The 19911-nt window shown below is 49.5% G+C and overlaps 1 protein-coding gene across 2 annotated transcripts in view; it reads right to left on the bottom strand.

Annotated features, from left to right (window-relative positions):
* Vps35l (VPS35 endosomal protein sorting factor like) overlaps positions 1 to 19911 on the bottom strand; it is a 101455-nt gene that overhangs the window by 13233 nt on the left and 68311 nt on the right. For both annotated transcript variants that reach the window (XM_015491116.2, XM_048789588.1), the window contains exon 27: positions 6205 to 6344. In XM_015491116.2, coding sequence (XP_015346602.1) covers positions 6205 to 6344 — 140 coding nt within the window. The remainder of the gene's footprint in view (positions 1 to 6204; positions 6345 to 19911) is intronic.

Below are 19911 nucleotides of genomic sequence, written 5' to 3'. Positions count from 1 at the left end.
GTGAGCTGCAGGGAGGGCACGTGACCTGAAATTTGAGCCCCAGCAGTCTGGCTCCAGGAGACATTGCTAACCGTGGGCAATGTCTTCAGAGGCATGTCCCCTGTCCCCCCACCCCACCCCTGCAGTCAACCATCCTGAAGCAGGTATGGAGCACAGCAAGAGCTGAGCCGGGCAGAGTGGCTGACTGGCAGGATGCGCGCAGCATGGCGGTGCCTGGGGTGGGGACGGCCTTCTGTACAGGGTTAACACCTATGGAACTGCGCCCTGGCTGCTCCACTCAGTTGGTCTCCACAGGCAACTTGGCGCCACGCGCCTCTACTCACAGCTCCTAATTAGGCTACTTTGTCCTGCTGTGAGGATGTTCAAGACGTTTTATTTAAGGATCTACCCTGGGAATAACAATCTGAATGTTCTAGTAATTTACTTTCAACCAAATGCTATGACCCCTCATGGGGGACCATTCCACACACCTTCAAAGAGGTGGAACGAAGAGTAACGTGGAATTCAAGGTTCGTAGGGAGCCACTTCTGTGAGCTTCTGCTCACAACCGAAGGGTGAGGGGTTATTTTCAATATGCATACAGGCAAGTTTCCCATGTGACACTCCTGCTTCAGTGGTTGACATTAAAAAAAAAAAAAAAAAAAGGCACTTCGATGGCTCAATGCCAACTGAGGTATACAGAATTTTTTTAAAGAAGGAAGGTCCTGGATACAGATGGCACTTTCAGGGGAAAAGGTTCCCCACTTTCCCCTGGCAAGACACTTCCCAGGCAGAGCAACCAAACACCAATAAGGTGGGTCCCAAGGGGCACCCAGCTGGCTTCCAGCAGCAGCAGGTCCCCTGGGTCTCTGGACTGCAGGAACCTTCCACCCCGCCACACTCCTTAGGAAAAGGAATACCCAAGAACCAAATGACTGACTCCCAGGAAGCCAAGATGGGAGGCAGCCAAGATGGCGGCAGAGAGGAGATCCTGGCAGGCCACTTAGCAGCTGATGACCCTCAAACTGCTTTGAGCCTCAGTTTCCACTTCTCTGAAATAAGCATAACATACAGACTTTATTCCGAGTATTTGTGAACTATTATGGGCTGGTTCATTGTAAGAGGCACATATCATTAAATAAGGGTCTCGAGCAAAGGAGCCAGGCATAAGGGCGGGGAGAAGAACCGAAAGGGAAATAAGAAACGTTGGTGACAAAAAAAAAAAGGAGACAGATGCAAACCGATGGGTCCTGGGCCCTGTGCCTCCCCAAGCTCGCTAGCTCGCCCTCCTCCAAGCTCTGGCATCTCCTGGGGGCAGCACCTCTGGTGCACAGCACTCCTCCTCACCTCAAGGCCTTTACCCTCGCTATGCCCTCCCCTCCCCCTGCACCTGGTTAACCTCTTATGCCTCTTCCTTCAACTCTCAGCTCAGCAGCACTTTCTCAGAGACCTCCCCTGGGGCTCTCAGAGATCCCTGCAGTTCTTTGCGATCAGTGTTAAACATGTGTTTAATATCAAATCTGTCTTCTGAAGTGAGGTCCCTTCCTCTTGTGCACATCTCAATTCCCAGATCAAAGATATCTGTGGAACAGACTGAACAAGGGAAGCTTAGGACCTGGACACCTTGCTAGGCATATGGCTGGACCTTCTCACAAGGAAAGGAAGGATAAGAGAAGTCTCCCTGCTGCAGCATCCATGATCAATGTCAGAAAATTGAGGATGATGATGTTCTGATACTTACAAACTGCAGTTGAATCAAAATTAGGCCCTGAGCCGGGCACAGTGGGGTATGTCTGAAATCCCAGGGGCTCAGGAGGCTGAGGCAGGAGGACTGCAAGTTCAAAGCCAACCTCAGCAACAGTGAAGTCTGAAAGCAACTCAGCGAGACCCTGTCTCTAAATACAAAACAAAACAGGGCTGGGGATCTGGCTCAGGAGTCTAGTGCCCCCAAGTTCAGACCCGGGTACCAAAAAAAAAGGGGGGGGGGAGCCTGAAACTATGATGCCAAACTTCCTGGGTCAAATATACTTTATTTGCCTAGCCAAATGTCATTAAATGAAATGTGTCAGCTCAAGTACATAAAGAAGATTGTTCTGCAGACAGAGTGGGCCACCAAGAGACTGACAGACTGAACCCAAAGCAGAATGCTTCAGAATGCTCCAAAAGCTCACCGTCGGTAGAAGAAAGGAGGCCAGCCTAGGGAACACCCACCTGTGCATTAGGAACATGAAACAGGCCAGGTACTTTATCTGGTTGAAAACTACTTAGTTCTAAGCAAATGAAGTGAACCAAAGCTTTTCAAGTCATCCTTTTAAAAAGTCCTGAACACTGTTGGTAGAAATGTAAAATGGCACAGTCACTATGGAAAACAGTTTTGAGGTTCATCAAAAACTTAAAAGGCACATATCTGGAACCCCAGTGACTAGGGAGGCTGCAGCAGGAGGATTGCAAGTTTAAAGCCAGCCTCAGCAAAAGCTAGGTGCTCAGCAAGTCTGTGAGACCCTCTCTCTAAATATAAAATAGGGCTGAATATGTGGCTCAGTGGTCGTGCCCGAGTTCAATCCCTGTTACATCCCCCTCCACCAAAAAACAAACCAACAAGCAAAAAACACACAACTTGAAAATAGAATTACATGATCTAGCAATCCTGTGGTTAGGTATATGCCCAAAAGAAAGCAGGTGCTTGAAGAGCTTTGAGCACACCTGTGTTTACTGTGGCACTATCAGAATGGCCAAGATGTGGAAACCACCTACTGGGTCCACAGATGGATGCATAAAGAAACGTGGCCTACACATACCATGGAATACTCTCTGGCCTTAAAAAATGGTGAACGGCTGCAACATGTGACAAGTGGGCTGCACCCTAAGAATGCCCTAAGTGAAATAAGCCAGCATCAGGACAAACACGGCATGAGTCCACTCATGTGGGGAATCAGGCAGCAACAGTGTCTGCACAGGAGAGGGAGGAGAAATGGGGCAACTACTCCAGGGGCAGTTTCCTTTAAGTTCTAGGGGCGTGCTGTCCAACACTGTACCTGCAACCAACAATACCGTATGTATTGTTATAGATGTGCCATAATTTGTTAAAATGGTAGATGTCATGTGGTCTTACTGCAGTAAAAAAATTCAAAATTTTAAACAAGTTGTGGTTATGCATAAATGGTAGAAAGATCAGTAAAGGGGAAGGAGCAGGGAGTGGGGAGAGGGAGGGAAGGAGAGGTGCTGGGGTCTGAATTACAAGATCTATTCCATGCTTGTATAATTATGTGAAAATGGATTCTTCTGTCAGATGTAACTAAAAAGAACCAATAAAAAAAAAAGTTGTGGAATGAAAGGTTAACAATCTGAATCAAGTGAAGTGGCAGGCGGGAGCTGTCGTCTTACTGTATCTAGTCATGGTGGGCACGGCTCAGGTGTGTGGTCCATCTGACCACCTGGGAGCTCACCGGCTCTCCGTCTTGGCTATTCAGGCTGAACATGCTGATGTACCCACAGAGCCGGCAAATAGTTATGGTATTCTCCTTGTGTCCAGGTTATGTGCCCAGACCCCTAGTGATGTCTGAAACCAACAACAGTACCTGATCCTGTATATGCTGCTTTTTCCTGTATGCAGTTACAAATAAAGTTTTATAAATTAGATACAGTAAGAAACTAAAATAGAACAATTGTAACAATATATGATAAGAGGTTACAATTTTTTTTTCCTTAAAAATGTTCATCTTTTCACTTAAAGAAATCACTTCACAGCTTCTCTCTGGCAAACTCAAACCACCAGCATCACTACTCTTGTGCTTTGGGTCATTATTTGGCAAAATAAGGATTACTTGAATGCAAGCCCTGTAATGCCAGACAGGTGTAATGCCAGACAGGTGAAAACTCAGGCTAGTGAGTGAATATAGAGCAGGTAGCATATACAGCATGGATACACTGATCAAAGGGACAATTTACCTCCCAGGCAGAATGGTGCAAGATCTCATCAAACTTCCCACAATAGCACACAGTTTTAAACTTGTGTTTGTTTTTTTTTTCCTGGAAATTTCAGTTAATATTTTTTGGACTGAGGTTGATGTAGGTAACAAAAACCACAGAAAACAAAACAGCAGACAGGGGAGGTTTTTGTATCAATGCTGCAGCTCACAAGATAGAATGCAGGGCTGCATCCCTCAGTGGCAGTGAGCAAACAGCACACTGCAAACATGCTGAGCTCAGATCATGCAGGCAGGTTCTGGCGTCAACAGGCCCAGGTTCAAATCTTGCTCTGCTACTTCCTAGCTTGTGGCCTCAGGCACACTGTGTGGCCTTTTCAATGTCAGGTTCTCCTGAGTGGAAAAGGTTCAAAAATCCTGGTTTGTGGAGGTTGGGGAGGATTCCCAGAGACTCACAGCTGATGAAGGGCTTCAGAACAAAAAACTGGGCACCCAGAGAGGTGTAGATGGCTACATATAGATGGCGGCTATTTTTTGCCTCGTCATTACTAAATCCCAGCCAAAGCATGTGCACTGACATCGGTGACAATAACTAAAATCTTGAGAGCAGAGGCCATTCCCTCGATGCCTGAGGAGCCAGGCAGGCAACAGAAATGGGTTTAATGCATCTAGAGGAGCCCAGGGGAGCTGAAGAGGTGCACGCACCTGCCTGACAAGGTGACTGCTTCCCAGGTGTGGCTAACTGGCCAGGTCATGGAATGTGGGCCCCACTGGCAAGAACCGATTTTTCAAAGGGAGCCTCAAATTTGGATTTTCATTGATCAAATTTTAAATGTGGGCAACTCACTCCAGACATTTCCATCACCACAGGGCTGACAAGCATGACCGCAGGCTGGACTCCACCCTCTGCTCATTGATTTGCAGCCCCAGGGACAGAGGTCCGGGACTATGAAGCACTTTCATAGCCATCAATTTGTTCAACCCTTGCAGCTATCCTGCAAGGTGGGCACTCTAATGACGTAGAAAGGTGACAAACAAGGCTCTGAGGGTCACACAACACCCCCAAGGTCCCAGAGCTACCAAGTCCTGGGGTCAGAACTGAACTCAACTTTCTGACTCTGGGGACAAAGACTCCAGAAAACCCTACACAGACGGTAAACACATCCGACCAACCCACCACCTCCACCGGCTGCCTTGGTGGACACTGGGATTTTTTTCTTTTGTCCTCTCACATCATAAGTAATGGACTATCCAAAGAGGAGAGGCATTGACCATCGGCACTAATGGGGATCAAAAGCACTTTACCAAGTATTGGTGAAGACACTCCAGGATGTGCCCCTGCAGCTCTACCCCTTGACTCTGGCCCACCTCTCCTGCAGGATGACAGAGGTCCGCACCCTGCAGTAGTGGCCTGCGGTTCCAGGGGCCTCCTGACCCCTCCCCTGAGAAGCTGGGATCTGATGGAGAAGAGTTTGCAGCTGGGACGCCTTTTGTTTCCCCAGCTTTGCTGAGCTCTGTGTAATCCACATCCCAAACAACGGCCGCGTTTATAATGCACAGTCCAACCACTGTCAGGGGCTTACAGAGCTGCGATCATCACGCTCCATTTAACATTTCATCACCCCGAGCAGGAACCCCACACCCATGGGAGCCGAGTCACTTTCATGGCCAGGTTCAGAGTCGTGTTTCTCCAAGGGCCATCCTACGTCTCCCTAAGCCTGAATCACTGAGGGCTTCCGAAAAGGCCGACTAGACTCAGGGGCCTGCTTCAATCCACTCAGCCTCCTGGGAGGAGTCCCAGACGGCAGGGCTGGGAGGAGGAGGAGGAGATGAGATTCCAGTCCAGCTGTGGGGGTCCTGGGGCTGGCCCCTGCCTAAGCCTCCTGTCCCAGCAATTGAGAGTAAAATGGCCTGTGTGTTTGTGTCCCCCAAATCCACACAGTGAAACCCTAATCCCAATGTGATGATATTTAGAGGGGCCTTTAGGAGGTAATTAGGACCCAGAAGAACTACCACCCAGAAGGCCAGAGAGCTGGCCCTGGCTCGCTCTCTCTGCCACATGAGGATGACAAAATCATGGCTGTCGGCAACCCAGATGAGGGGTCTCACCAGAATCGCGCTGGTGCCCGGACCTCAGACTGCCAGCCTTCAGAACAGCGAGAAATGCTGATGGGTCACACCTCAGATGACACACCCAGACCACAGCACAGGAACCTTCGGGATACCCGCACTCTCAGGGCTCCCAGAACAATGGAGGCAGGGTGAGGAGAGCTCCCGTGGCCCTGGCGGGGCGACGTACCGGGACGATTAATAAAGTGGAGAAGAAATTGCAGAGGAATTCCAGAAGGAATGACTCCGAAGGCCGCATCTTCCCGTCGATACTTATCATCTTTGGAACTTCTGGAACGAGGCTTATAGCAGCTTTGAAAAAAGCATCAGCTGTGAGAGAAGAAAAGTCTGTATGAGAACTCGGGGAAGGCCAGGGTGGTTCCCTCCTCACAGGGCCTGGAGGGAGCCTGAGAGTCACAGAAGGAAGTCCGGCCACACTGAGGGCCTAGCGCCCCTAGGGCCCAGCGGAGAGTGTGGCAAACCAGTAACACGGCAGCTCAACTGCTCAACTGCCTTTAGATTAGGGATAAAAACAGGATTTTTTCTTTTTTTTTTTTGGTGATGGTGGGTACTGGGGATTCAACTCAGGGGCACTCGACCACTGAGCCACATCCCCAGCCCTATTTTGCATTTTATTTAGAGACAGGGTCACACTGAGTTGCTCAGCACCTCGGTTTTTTTTTTTTTTTTTTTTTAAGTTGTAGATGTACACAGTATCTTTATTTGTTTATCTTCACGTGGTGCCAGGGATGGAACCCGGTGCCTCACACATGCTAGGCAAGCGCTCAGCCACTGAGCCACAACCCCAGCCAGCACCTTGCTTTTGCTGAGGCTGGCTTTGAACTCACAATCTTCCTGCCTCAGCCTCCCAAGCCACTGGGATTACATGTGTGTGCCACTGTTCCCAGCCAGGTAGAGGACTTTTACAGAGAGGCTAGAAGTGACAAGTCACCTGGGCTGAGGGCCCAACTTGGGATGGCTCATGGACCCCACAGCCACCACACGAGAGTGTCACTGTCAGCAGGGCCACTCCGTGTATGGGAAAGGAGTGGGACAAGAAGGGACCCACCTAGCAGCAGTGACCTGTGTATGTGGCAGGTCCCAGCACACATGGCGGAGCCACTGCTGAAACCCTGGATTGTGTGAGGCTTTAGCACATGCCATTTTTATTAAAGAAATAACCACTGACATGCCTGAAGCAATGCCCGAGTGCACACACGTGAACACATGCACACAAACACGCACGCAGTTTTAGAGACTCCCGACTAGGGAACAGTTCCAGAAAATTATTTGAGTCACGGAAATATTTTAAGAGAGATGAAATAACCTGTAAAACAAGAAGGCTTCAAAACACGGAAGGAAAGGAAAAAGTCGGGCAGGGGGAGTCAATGCGATGGGAGGGAGAGTCCTTTCAAGAACTGCCTGAGTATCCACGGTGAGAAAGAGACTCAAGGTCAAGACTCCGACCTGATGTTGAAACCTTAAACTACCCAACAAGATCAGATGCGTTCCGGTCCAGATCTACTTCCACCGCGGAATGCGGTCCACTGGGGCAGAGAGAAGACCGCGCGTCTGGAGCCGGGCGGTGGCTCGTCTTCAAAGGAAAGCCGCTCCTCATGGGCTTTCTGCAGGACTCAGCTCTGCTCTGCAATCATCCGCGCCAGGCGCCTCCAGATCCCGCGCTCGGCAGCCTCGCCACGGCCTCCCGAGCAGAGCCAGTAGCGAGCAGGGAACAGGACACTCAAGGGCAGTGTGCATGCTCAGAAGGACGGGGAGGTCCACTTCCCACAAGGACTGAGGCTGCAGGGTCCTCTATCTTGTTGACAAGTGTCAGGAGATGGCACTGCTCTGGAGCCCTTAGGACCTCCTGGGGTGCCTGTAAGTCACTCACGTTTGGAGCCCTCGAGCAGTCCCGGGAGACGCTGTGGTCACGTCCAACCTCAGCTGGGGAGGGGAGCTCAGAAGGTAGGGGCAGCTTAAATCACCCAGGCACGGGAAAGTAGAGCCCAGTGGGTTCAAAGGCCACCACCCTCACCTTTGTTCAGCCAGCAACTCAGATTGTTTTTTAATCAAGAAACACATGCCCGTGAGTGCAATAATCTGATAAGAGGTTGATTCAGAACATATGAAGAACTCCCAAAACATGACGATGACAAAGACAGGCAACCTGGTCAAAAAATGACAAGAACCAGAATACACCTAACCAAAGGAGATACACAATGGACATGTAAGGGTAAAAGAAATTGAAGTTAAAGCGTAAAAATTAAAGGGTAAAAGACCGGGTGTTGTAAAAGTTTCTAAGCTGCAAGGTCTGAGTTAAATTTCTGTAGCTGTTAAGACAATGCTTAGAACCACCCAGTAAACATTTCCCCTGATTGTCTGGTTGTTTAATAACTGAAGGGGTCTGTGTGGTTGCACGCAGGCCTTGCAGGGCCTGAACCAATCAGTTTGAATGTGTACTCTCCTTAGGAATGACCTATCACTCCAGCCTGACCTGTTCCCGCCAATGAATGAACTAATCAGGTTTAGGAGTTGTTCAATTTTCCCGCGCCTAATGATGATTTGTTCTGATGTATACAAAGCCCTCCGCCCTCCCCAAAAAGTGTACTTAAGCAGTGCTCAGCCCCTGCTCGGGGCTCTGGGCTGCTTTCCCTTCTTGAGTGGGCACAGAGCCCCAGCATGCTGGTTCAATAAATCCCCTTTTGCCAATTGCATGAGTGGTCACTTGGTGGTCTCTTTCTCCGATGTTTCGCGGGACCCTTACAGACATGCAAAAACACCCAACACCACCAATCAGAGAAACGCAAATCAAAGCCACAGTGAGATGTTGCTTTGTGCTTATTAAGATGGCGTTTTCCAAAAAAGGGGAAAAAAGAAGTGTTGGAGAAATTGGGTCTCTCAGCACCATTGGTAGGAATGTACAAAGGTGCAGCTGCTATGGCAAACACTGTGCAGGTCCCTCCAAAAACTGAACACAGAATTGAAGCCAGATTTAAAGTTAGGTAGTCAGTGTAGTTAGATAAATCGGGTCTAATGGCGAGTGAAATCTAAAATGGAGGCCATGCTGGCAATGACTCCGGGAAAACACAGGACAACTCATGTTAATGAAGTCCCGAAAAGGCCCTAGGCCAAAGTCCACCTCAAAGAAATGTTAATGAACAGCCCCCAGCAAAAAGGTGCTGACTCAGAAGTCCTTTCTGACCAGATTACTTCTTTGGCCCACCTGTGTCCCACCCCTCGGGCCTTCCCACCTACATTCCATCACTGAAAGAACTATAAAAAGGGGAGACAACATCCCTTCCACGGATTCCACCTCTTGGGTCCCCTTCTTCCTCCGGGAGAAGTCTTTTCTGCTGTCCTTTAATAAACTTCTAATTTCTACTCTGACTTTGCCTCCGCGTGCTTCTTTGGTGTTATTCTTCAACAATGGGGAAGCAAGAACTCGTCACCGGTCAACAGCGGTAACAGAATGACCCCCAAGATCCAGCAGCAGCATCTCAGAAAGACCTGCACATTCACATTTACTGCAGCATCATTCGTGATGGCCAAGAGGGAGAAGCGACCCAATACTGTCAAATGAGTAAATAAAATGCGGTCCTTGCACACAGATTATTATTCAGTCTTAAAAAAGGAGGAAATCCTATAAACTGGCACTTCGTACAAGAACCTTGGGGACAGGACGCCAAGCGAAACCAGCCAGTGCAGGACACTGTACGATTCCACTTTTATGAGGCAGCTGGAGTCATCAATCATGGAAACCAGACAGAATGTGACACCAGGGACTGGGGGAGGGCAGGTGGGGGCTGCTGGCCAACGGGTGTGAGGGGGCAGGCATTCATGGGTAGAAGAGGGCAAGCGGGTTTTACAAGATGGAAAGTCCTAGAGCCCTGTTGTCCACAGTGTGAACGCTGCCCAGTCAACACTGCTAAACCAAACACTTAAAATGGTTAGAAGGGCAATTTAAAAAAGAGTAAGAAATAAAAAAAGAAATGTAAGTCCCAGCATACAGGGACAGGGAACGGAATCGTGTCCCTTCACCCAGAGCACCTGACAATAGGGAGGAAAGCCTGAGCCACCTGGCAGGTGGAGTATGGAGCAGGGGTGGGTGAGGCAGGGGAAGAGGCAGGGCGCCATGGGGAGGCTGAGCCAGAGTGGCAGCGGAAGACACCTGACGCAGACACACGCCAGGCACTGGGCAGAGATGCAAGCTCTCCTTGCACGTAAGGGTCAATGCAATGCGAGAGGTCGCTTCTCATTTTCAAACCTGAAGACTGAACAGAGGCGAGATCTGAAACCAGGTCAGACTGCAAAGCCTCAGTGGCCTCTCTTAAGGTGGCCGTTTTGTGCAGTGATTCTTGTCAAACCCAAGGGGAGATGGGGCCGGACTTCCTGAATTTTGGGGTCCTTTTTAAAAAACGCGTGCGGCTTGTTGCTTTCTCTCTTTGCTTTGACTGCTAGGAAACTCAGAGCTAGTTTTCCTCTTTGGTTGGAAAAGGAAACCCAGCCCTGATGTTACCCACTTCAGCCTTCGCTTCTGATTTAATTCCTTTCCAATCCCAGCCTGTGTGTTTGTGGTATGTGGCTTTATCACATCAAAAGTCTTTTAGTGTAAAAGTCACCTAAAAATCAAGTTGGGAAGTAGGTTGGGCAGAAATACTTAAGAATAGGCAGCATAAAGCCAGGCACGGAGGCGTGGGCCTGTAATCCCAGTTACTCAGGTGGCTGAGGCAGGACAATCGCAGGCTCCAGGCCATTCTGGGCAACTGAGGGAGGCCTCGTCCAAAAAATAGGATGCAGCATGTGTCATAACAGGCGCCTCCACCCGAGGCCTCCACAGGAATGGCTCTGCTCTCCTGGAAGGCAGCGAGGTTCAGCTGGGCCTTGGACTTGAGGGCCTACTGAGCTTCACAGCACCACGGTCTTCTCCTCCAGTGACCCCACATTTAACTCGGCATTCACCAGCTGAGCTGACCACCCCTTAAGAACTAGATGAGGAAAAGTCAGAAACTGAAAACAAAAAAGCAAACTACCCAATTCAAGAATGGACAAGGAACTGCCAAGATGTTTCTCCAACAAAGTCGTCTGAATGCCCACGAGAATTGCTCGCCACTGCTGGCTATCAGAGACGCGCCCGTCAAATCCATGAGGCCACTTCCCCCACGAGGAAGGCAGCTGCAGGCAAGTGGTGGGGAAGCTGGGAACTTGGTGCCTTGCTGGTGGGAATGCAGAATGGTGTGGCTGCCGTGGAAAAGTCTGGCTGTTCCTCAAAAAGTCACACACAGGGGCTGGGGTGGTGGCTCAGGGGTAGAGCGCTTGCCTGGCATGTGTGAGGCACTGGGTTCCAGCTCAGCAAAGCATATAAGTAAATGACACTTGTACACCAAAGTTCACAGCAGCATTATTCACGTCAGTCAAAAGGCAAAAACAACTCAAGTGTCTGTCAGCAAATGACCAGATAAAATGGAGACTTACGATTAAATGGGAGATTAGCCTTAAAAGCGAATGAAAGTCTGACACAACACGGATAAAGCCGGAGGACGTCATGCCAAGCAAAATAACTCCAGAAGTGAGCCCGTGGGTACGCATACCTAGAGCAGGCAGATCAGAGAGCAGGAGGGAGGGAGGGGAGGGTACAGATCCTGTGGGGGAATGAGATGCCCTGGAAGGGACACGGGTGATACTGCACAGCGTCATAAACGGACTTACTGCCACTGAACTATACAGTTAAGATGGTCAGCTTTACCTCTGGTATAATTTACACAATAAAGAAGAAAAAGAGCCCAACTATCCCTGATGTTACCGCCTTCCCAGAGGCGGGTACCTGGACTTGCCTGGAGCCTGTCTTCCTTCCGCAGGAGAAGCCCACTGCCCCACACCTGGTGGGCTGTGCTTTCCAGTAAAACCCTAGGACATCAGGAACCAAGAGCTCTCCTCGGGGAACTAAAACTGCTCCCAGCAACTTGGAAGAGTTTTTTTCCATTTATGTGTGTGTTGCTGAGTGGCCCATAGAATGTGCCTACTATTACGTCTCATTTAAGAGAGCAGTTTTGTCCCCTGCCCTTGGCTAGCCTCACCCAAGAGGAGGGAGCTAAAATAAACAGTCATTTCAGGCTCGGGCATGCTGGGTTCCAAAGCAGTTTTTTTAATTTCCATCCCCAGAAGACAGGCCCCATATAGAAAACACTGTCTGGGAGACTTCTCACTGTTAGCTTTATAGTTATAACCCAGATCTGACAGCATGCAAAGACAGGTTTTCCTCCAAGACTAGAGCTCTGAAAGTCAACATCATTCTCTTTTAACTGCCCCACCCCTCGCCCTCGCCCCAGGGTATTGGGGATTGACTCCAGGGCGGCCCCTCAGTGCTAGGCAAGCACCCCACCACTGACCTATATCCCCAGCCCTTTATTTTTAAGAGATGGGGGTCTTGCTATGTTGCCCAGGCTAGCCCCAAATTGTTGGGCTTAAGCAATCCTCCTGCCTCGGCTTCCCAAGCAGCTGGGACTACAGGTGCATGCCACTATACCTAGCTGATGTCAACACCATAGGACAGGGTAAGATTATTCAGGATAAAATGGGTTGAATTTTTTTTTGTAGCTGGATGTGGGGGCACACACAGTGACTTAGAAGGCTGAGGCAGGAAGATCACAAGTTCGAGGTCAGCCTCAGCAACTTAGTGAGGCTCTCTCTATGCAACTTGATGAGACCTTGTCTCAAATTTTAAAAAATAAATAAAATTTTCAAGTGCCTTTGCTTATATTAAAAAAAAAGTCCTAGAGAAACGACGAGAAATCAGATTCCCATTCATAAGGAGTAGCATCCTAGGACTCCCATGCTGAAGGAGGACCACTCTAGGCCTCTGACTGCAGGGTTCTGCACTAAACTCACAGGGACACACCTTCCATGGGACCCTCCAGGATGCGGCTCTGCACAGCTCAGCAAATGCAAAGATTCTTCTCTGATCTGCTTCTCCTGAAGTGAGTCCTATTTCAGGACTCAAGCCCTCTGGACACCCCCACTTTCAAGGACTCTTTCTTGAGGGTGTAAAAGGTTCACACTAGGCTCTAGGGCCTGTTTTGGCTCCTGCAGACAACTCAGGAGCCACCGGCCTCCCACATGTTTGCACACCTGCAGAGCCCTGCTGCTGTTTGGTACCAAGCCTTGAAATGTGTCTGTCTGAACACCAGGGGTTCACATTCCAAGAAGCTGAGACTCCAGTCAACTGGACAGCTGTCAGAAAGCTGTAAAATACCCGAAATTAAGATGCAGGTCTGCACATTGTCTGCAAGAGCAGAAAATTTGGAAAGAATCCAAATATTTTTCAATAGAAGGAATTTTTTTTTTTTTTTTTTTTGCGGGGGGAGTAGATTGGGGGCTTGGGGAAAATAATTCATACCACTCCCACAAAAGAGAAACAGAACCCCATACAGCCATTACAATGAGGGGTGGAGCTGTATGTTTTGACATGGGGTGCCAGGTGGGGTGCCCAAGATTTACTAATAAGCAAAAAAAGCTTATGAAAAACACTGTAAAAGACAACCTCATTTCTTTTTTAAGGTGAGGATTGCACAAATATGAGAACACAGAAGGAGGGAGAAGATGGAAGGCAGGCGGACTGAAGAGCCCAGGGAATGTGAGAATAATGAAGATTTTTAGAAGACCTACAGGAGGAAAAATTGGGGAAAATGTCCAACTCATTAACATTAGATTTTTGGAGGAAGTTGATAGGGGATACAGAACATATTATTGGAGACTTACTTTGGGACTTTTTTTTTTTGAAATCTGGTATTTCTGTATTATTATTTTTTTCTTGAAATAAGCATTACAAATTTTTAATAATAAAATAAAAAATTTGGATTGTTTTCATCAAGCTACAAGACAATCTCTCCAAACATCCTTCAGACATGATAAATTTGAATTAAACTATGACCTACAAGAGTAGGTTCATCCTTCTGTGTCCTTGGCGCTGGAGATGTGGAATATGGCTCAGGACATGAATCATAAGACAGTCAAGAAGTGATAACCCGGCCCATCCTCAGGGCTGGTGTTCTGTTTAATAATGCATTACGTAAGTGCTAATGGATTTTTTCTTCTTCCAGTATTGGGGATTGAACCTGTGGCCTAGCACATGCTAGGCAAGGCTTCTATCACTGAGCTACATCCCAAGCCCTTTTTATTTTGAGGGAATGTCTCCCCAAGTTGTCCAGGCTGGCCTCAAACATGCAATCCTCTTGCTGTCTCTCAAGTAGCTGGGGTCACAGATGTAGCAACTGTTATCATTTGTCATTCCTGAGGCCCAACAAGACTTCAAAGGTAACTCACTCCACTCCTAGACTTTCGCCCCTCCAGGTGTCCCCCTCAATAACTCGGCTGACAGCTGTCCTAGTCCAGGGAAATTCAGGAATGGAAACGTCACAATTTCTTAACAAACAAACAGTGTCCCACAGGGTTGAAAACTCCCATCCCTTGAACATATTTTATGAAAGCAGGGGTCTGCCAATTTCAGTGACAAAGATTTAAAGAAGTTTGAATGCCGAGGGACAATTAAAAACCTCATTCATTACTGCTTAACTGTCACCAATGACAGCTTGATCTAACCTTGATTTTGCCACCTGGTTTATGCAGCATGCCCTTTAGGTTCACTCGGATATCAATATTTAATGTGAAAAGCCCACTTGGGACATATAAATTTCAGGAGGCTCCTGTGTGCTGCTCCTCTCCCCCACTTTTATCTCTGAATCATCAAGCACACAGAGCCAGACAGCTGTGCTACACAATTCCCACCCCAGGGGCTGCAGAGTGGCCTGCCTGCATCCCTGCTGGGCTCACAGGGGTGGGAATCCTCTGAACATGAGGTCTACACTTCCCTGAGCAGAAAGGATCAGGAATTCCTTACCTCAATTCTAACTGTTTCCTTAATAAGTTTATCTAGTACTCAATCCATAACAACTGGTGGTTAGCACCACACATACCTGGGGTTAGAAATGAGACTTTATATTAAGGTACAGAGGCACGAGCCCAACCCCAAGAGGGACGGTGGTCAAGAACACCTCATGTGAGGAAAGGCCACTCAGTAGCCAAACACTCCTGGGCAAGTCATGAGTCTCAGTTTCCTCATCTGTAAACCAAATATAAACGACCTAACGACATGTACAGTGTAAAACTCTTTTGCCAGAGTTCAGATCTGTGCAATTAACTGGATCCACTCTTTCCTTCTAGAAGAACTGCTCCCCACCTCCAGGCCTTCACTCAGCCTAGAATGCCCTGGACTCACTGTGGCACATCCAGACCTGCTCCCCTCCCAGGCTCTGTGCTCTTCTAAGCCAAGGGCCACTTCTCTCTGAAGTACCCTGGCACATTTCACAGGTATGTTGCGTGGCATTACCAAGTCGCCTGCACAACTGGTAGACAGATCTGCCGCCCCTCCAGCACAGACTCTAAGTGGGTTCTCGTTTCTGGCACAAGGCTTGGCACAGAGGATCGCATAAGAAAAATGACCAAGAAATGGCAGCAGGAGGAGGGAAATCGGAGCCACCCACTCTTGTAAGTTGAGAGAGCTTCTGGGGGAGACTCATGGCATCCACCTTCTGTGGGCTGCAGCAGGGCTGCCATCCAGCCCAGGCCCCTGCACAGCCTAAGGAGGCTGGACCACAATTCACAGACGTGAAGGTGCAGGACAAGCTTTGTGTCATCCGCCCACCTTTGACTGTTCCAGCTAAAATAACCAACTGGGCGCGCACTCACCAGGTGGCTCAGGGTTTGAGCAAATGGTCGCATCAAGCTCACTCTTCAGAGGATGTTCTTACCCAAGACCTTAAATACAAACCCCAAGGACTCGGTAACTCTCTGGAAACCATTTTTCTCCTTACGAGCCTCCCTTTGCTCTCTGGAAGAGGAAACACGAAGTTCTTCTCTGCTGTTCTGCGGTCCCTGGCACTTCCTGTAGCCAGAGCTTCCTGATGCGGCCTCCAGCAATTGCTCTGAGCTTCCTATGTTGCTCGCGGGTCAAAGCAGCGCAGCTCCTTGGTTTAATGTGTCCACGAGCCTGAGCACATGCTGGAACCTGACTGGTGTCTCTATAAATATGAAGTTATTCAATCCTACTAAGCAGCTTTGAGGACCCTCTTCTGAGTACTTACTGCTTAGTACTTCTGTCCTCTGCTGTGAAAGGTTGCCATTTTACTTTTCAGTGTTGAGAATTCTACTGATTACCTGACAGTCACCACCCATTTCGCTTAGCACTCAACTCAGCATCCACAGGGTGGGTGACATGCCAGGAGCCAGAGACACAAGAGCAAGCCAGACAGATGGGACTCCTGGAGCTGGTGCTGGGGGATGGCAGACTGTGTGTACACACTACCTGTTAACTGCGGCGAGGAGGGCCATGAAGGGTACAGAGGGCGTCAGGATGGCACGTCTCATGTGATAAACTGACCTAACTTTACGTATCTGCAGGGAACTGGTTCCAGGACCCCTGAAGACACCAAAATCCAAAAATGCTCAAGTCCCTTATATAAAATGGTGTCATATTTACACATAACCTATGCATACCTTCCATATGCTTCACGTCATCACCAGATGTTATCACTCATAACATCTAATGTAAGATTAACACTATGGGCATGATGAGACGAAAGTCTGTGGATGGATGGCACAGATGCAACCACCCCAAGTATTTTCCGTCTGTGGTTGGCTGACTTCACAAGTCCCCTATCTCCTGAGATCACAAACAGGAGAGATAAGGAAATAAAGGTAAAAACACAGGGCGAAAGAATCTGCTCTTGCTGGGGCCTGGGAAAGAGCCACTGACCAACAAGGCCAAGAAGTTATCTGGTATAAAGGCTGGAAGAAAAGATAAAAAGGCATTTCTGGGCTACCTCCGGAGAGAAGCAATGCCCAAACAACGGTGTCAAGTCCTCCTTCTCTGGAGTTTGCTGGGTGACAGGTGAGACTACAGCAGGTCCCAGGGATGCCACCGGCCACAGTACCAATGCACACAGGGAACACAGCTGGGCCCGCCTCACACTGTGCCTGCATCAGTGTCCCCCACGGGCCTGCCTAGGGTCCTAGGGGTGTCTTTGTTGGGCTGGACCCAGACCCAGCAAAGCTGAGTGTGATGGGGGAGATGGCATCTGGCTGGACTGAGGAAGGCAAGGAAATAGCTCAGGGAGGTTTTAAACCAGGATGTGCCTGGACAAACAGAAGTGGCCCATTCCCACAAGCTCCACTTAATTTATATTTAGCCTTCCCCTTCTCAGTAATTGAACACATTATTTATTTTGGCCAGCAATTGCTACACGTGGCTTTCAGAATAGCAATAATAGGCTTTTAAGGTTAGTACCCCAGCATTTAGGGACTCAGGTAAGAGTCATCAGATAAATTTTTAAACATGGACACCACATTCCTACCCCCTGGCAGCAGCTTAAAGGCCAGGGGCGAGGCCGACGGGGAACCCAGAGTTTTACAAGATGGCCACTGTCTGTGTGCGAAGTATGGGGCTGGCCTTCCACGGCGGTCCCTTGGTGTGGACCAGGGCACCACAGGGAGCAGGGCAGGGAGAATATCTCTGCAAATAGTTCTTGGAACACAAAATCTTTTTTTTTTTTTTTTGGTAGTAGCAGGGCTTGAACCCAGGGCTCGATCATGCTAAGCATTGCTCTACCACTGAGCTACATCCCAGCCTTTGAAAAAAATTTTCAGTCTTGCCAAGTTGCCCAGGAGCCTCCAAACTTGCAATCCTCCTGCCTCTGCTTCCAGAGTTGCTAGGAGTACGTCACCATGCCCAGCAGCCTCAGCAGATCCTCAGATGACAGAGAAGCATTTGGCTTGAGAACTTTTGCTGTGCTTTTTTCCCTGGAAGCGTGAAGCACTGAGGGGCTCCAGTCATAAATCTGTTCAAAATCTGCAACATTCAAAGTCAGTTCTGATTTCATCAAGTTGGCAGGAGAAATTTCTAGGCCTCCAGAGCCTGCACGTGCAGTGCACAATCTGCCCGTCATGCTGCAGGCGGAATCGAACACAGAAGGCTCCCAGGTGGCCATTCCTGAAGAGGGAAATGGCCCATAAGACTTGAAACTTCTAACTTCGAAGGAAGTGCCTCCTAATTTCAATTTTCCCTTCTTCAGGTGTTTGATGGCAGCTGTTCACTGCTGTTTTGTTTCTTGCTACCCCATCGTCCTTAGTAAAGCCAAGTCTAGAAGAAAGTCCCACATGTACCAACACAGTGAGGACAGGTGTCTGTCCTAGGCAGAGGGGGGTGTCCAGGATCAGTAAGAAAACCAACAGTAAGAAAAGTCAGCTCATGAGCCACGACGATAATGAGCGCGAGGTCACAGCATGCTGGTGAGGGCAGGGGGCTGTGTCAGAACATTCTAGAAAGAGGGAACAGCCAGTGCAAAGGCTCTGAATTGGGAGGCAGCTTATTTCAAAGAACATCAAAAGGCCCACATGGCTAACTCAGGGACACGGGGTTTAATTCCAAATATGTCGGGAAACAGCTGGAGTCCCCAGAGATGACAGCAAAACCGAGCAGACTGAAGGGATTCCTGGAGGGCACCCATGTCTGAAGACTTTGACAGCCAGAGTCCTGTGTTTGAATTAAGATGCAGATGACACCAGAACAGCCACGTCAAGGACCCAAAGAACCGAGGAGTGAGAGACCCCACTCCACACCAGACCCAGGAGAGCCACCTAAGTGGACGCAGTAAGTGCTGAAGCAACAGCGGCAAACCCCCCCCCCCAAGGCTGGGGCGGGGCGGAGCCACCCCGTCTACCCCACTCAGTGGAGCCCGAGACCCCCACAGTCAGCGAAGCTCCCCACCTGCTGGCCAGCAGGTGCCCCGCGTACCTACTGGTTGAAGGGCAGGGCTGAGGGTCCATCAGGGTCTGAGCACTGGCTCACAGACTCCCTGGTGGGTCCAGCCAGCCAGCTTCTTCCCCAGGCTCTGCCTGTTTCCTCACCCGGGCAAGCGACACCGGGCGTGGGGGCGACACTGGGCATGAGGGCGACATTGGGCATGAGGGCCGACACCAGGCGTGGGGGCAGCCTCATGTGGCTGCTGGAGGGTGAAGGAGAGGCGTGTGCAGAGGGCCTGCCACACAACTGACGCTGCCTGGGATTTCTCCAGCTCTCTGCCTGGCCTGCTGGACGGAGACCCTGCCACCAACCTGCCTGGGTTCTGCCTGCAGCACCTGGCACACGCCACTGACATGGGTGACCAGGGCGTCCTGCACCAAATCCCTGCGACTCTCCACCTGAAGATATTCTCTTGGCTCAGGTGTGGGGCAAGCCAGAGTGTGCCAGGAAGCCAATGTCCCAGATCAGTGCACAGCCGATGACAGGTGGCACTAAATGGTAAAGAACCTGTCCTCTTCACCCCTCAGGAAGAGTAGCACAGAGGTGTGTCTCACGCCACCTCCTAGACACTCATGTCTGGGAGAGAGCACCGTGCATGCTCTGCTGGCCCTTCACCCTCTGATCATCGCTGGGGTGGCCTCTCAGATAAGCCCCTCCCACCCATCCCTGGGCATGCTTCTGGGCCTCCCAGAGCAAAAGTTTTACCCATAACAGCAAGCAGCTATCCTTGTACACAGATAGAGGCACGCAAGTAGAATACTAGGGTTGCAAATAGAGGAACAAATATCAACAACCAAAGCAAACATAAAACTAGGGTGGCCAAGCAGGGCTAATCTCTCAGATTCTCTAGCTGGGCTCAGCTGCCTGAGCTGGGTCTGAGAGGGTTTTTCCAGGGAAATCTCTCTGCTCTACAGCAAACGGGTGGGTAGCTGACAAGCACCTACTAAAGAAACAGGCTTAAGAGAGCATTTATTGATCACTTTCCTCCGGAAAGAACCCCCCCCGGCCCACCCCACCACCCACCACACCACAGCAGCCAGCGCT

This window comes from Marmota marmota, unplaced genomic scaffold, assembly GCF_001458135.2.
Source record: "Marmota marmota marmota unplaced genomic scaffold, marMar, whole genome shotgun sequence".
NCBI classification, from domain to species: domain Eukaryota; kingdom Metazoa; phylum Chordata; class Mammalia; order Rodentia; family Sciuridae; genus Marmota; species Marmota marmota.
Note: the sequence above shows the minus strand (reverse complement) of the source record. Positions and strands in the feature narration are given on the sequence as shown.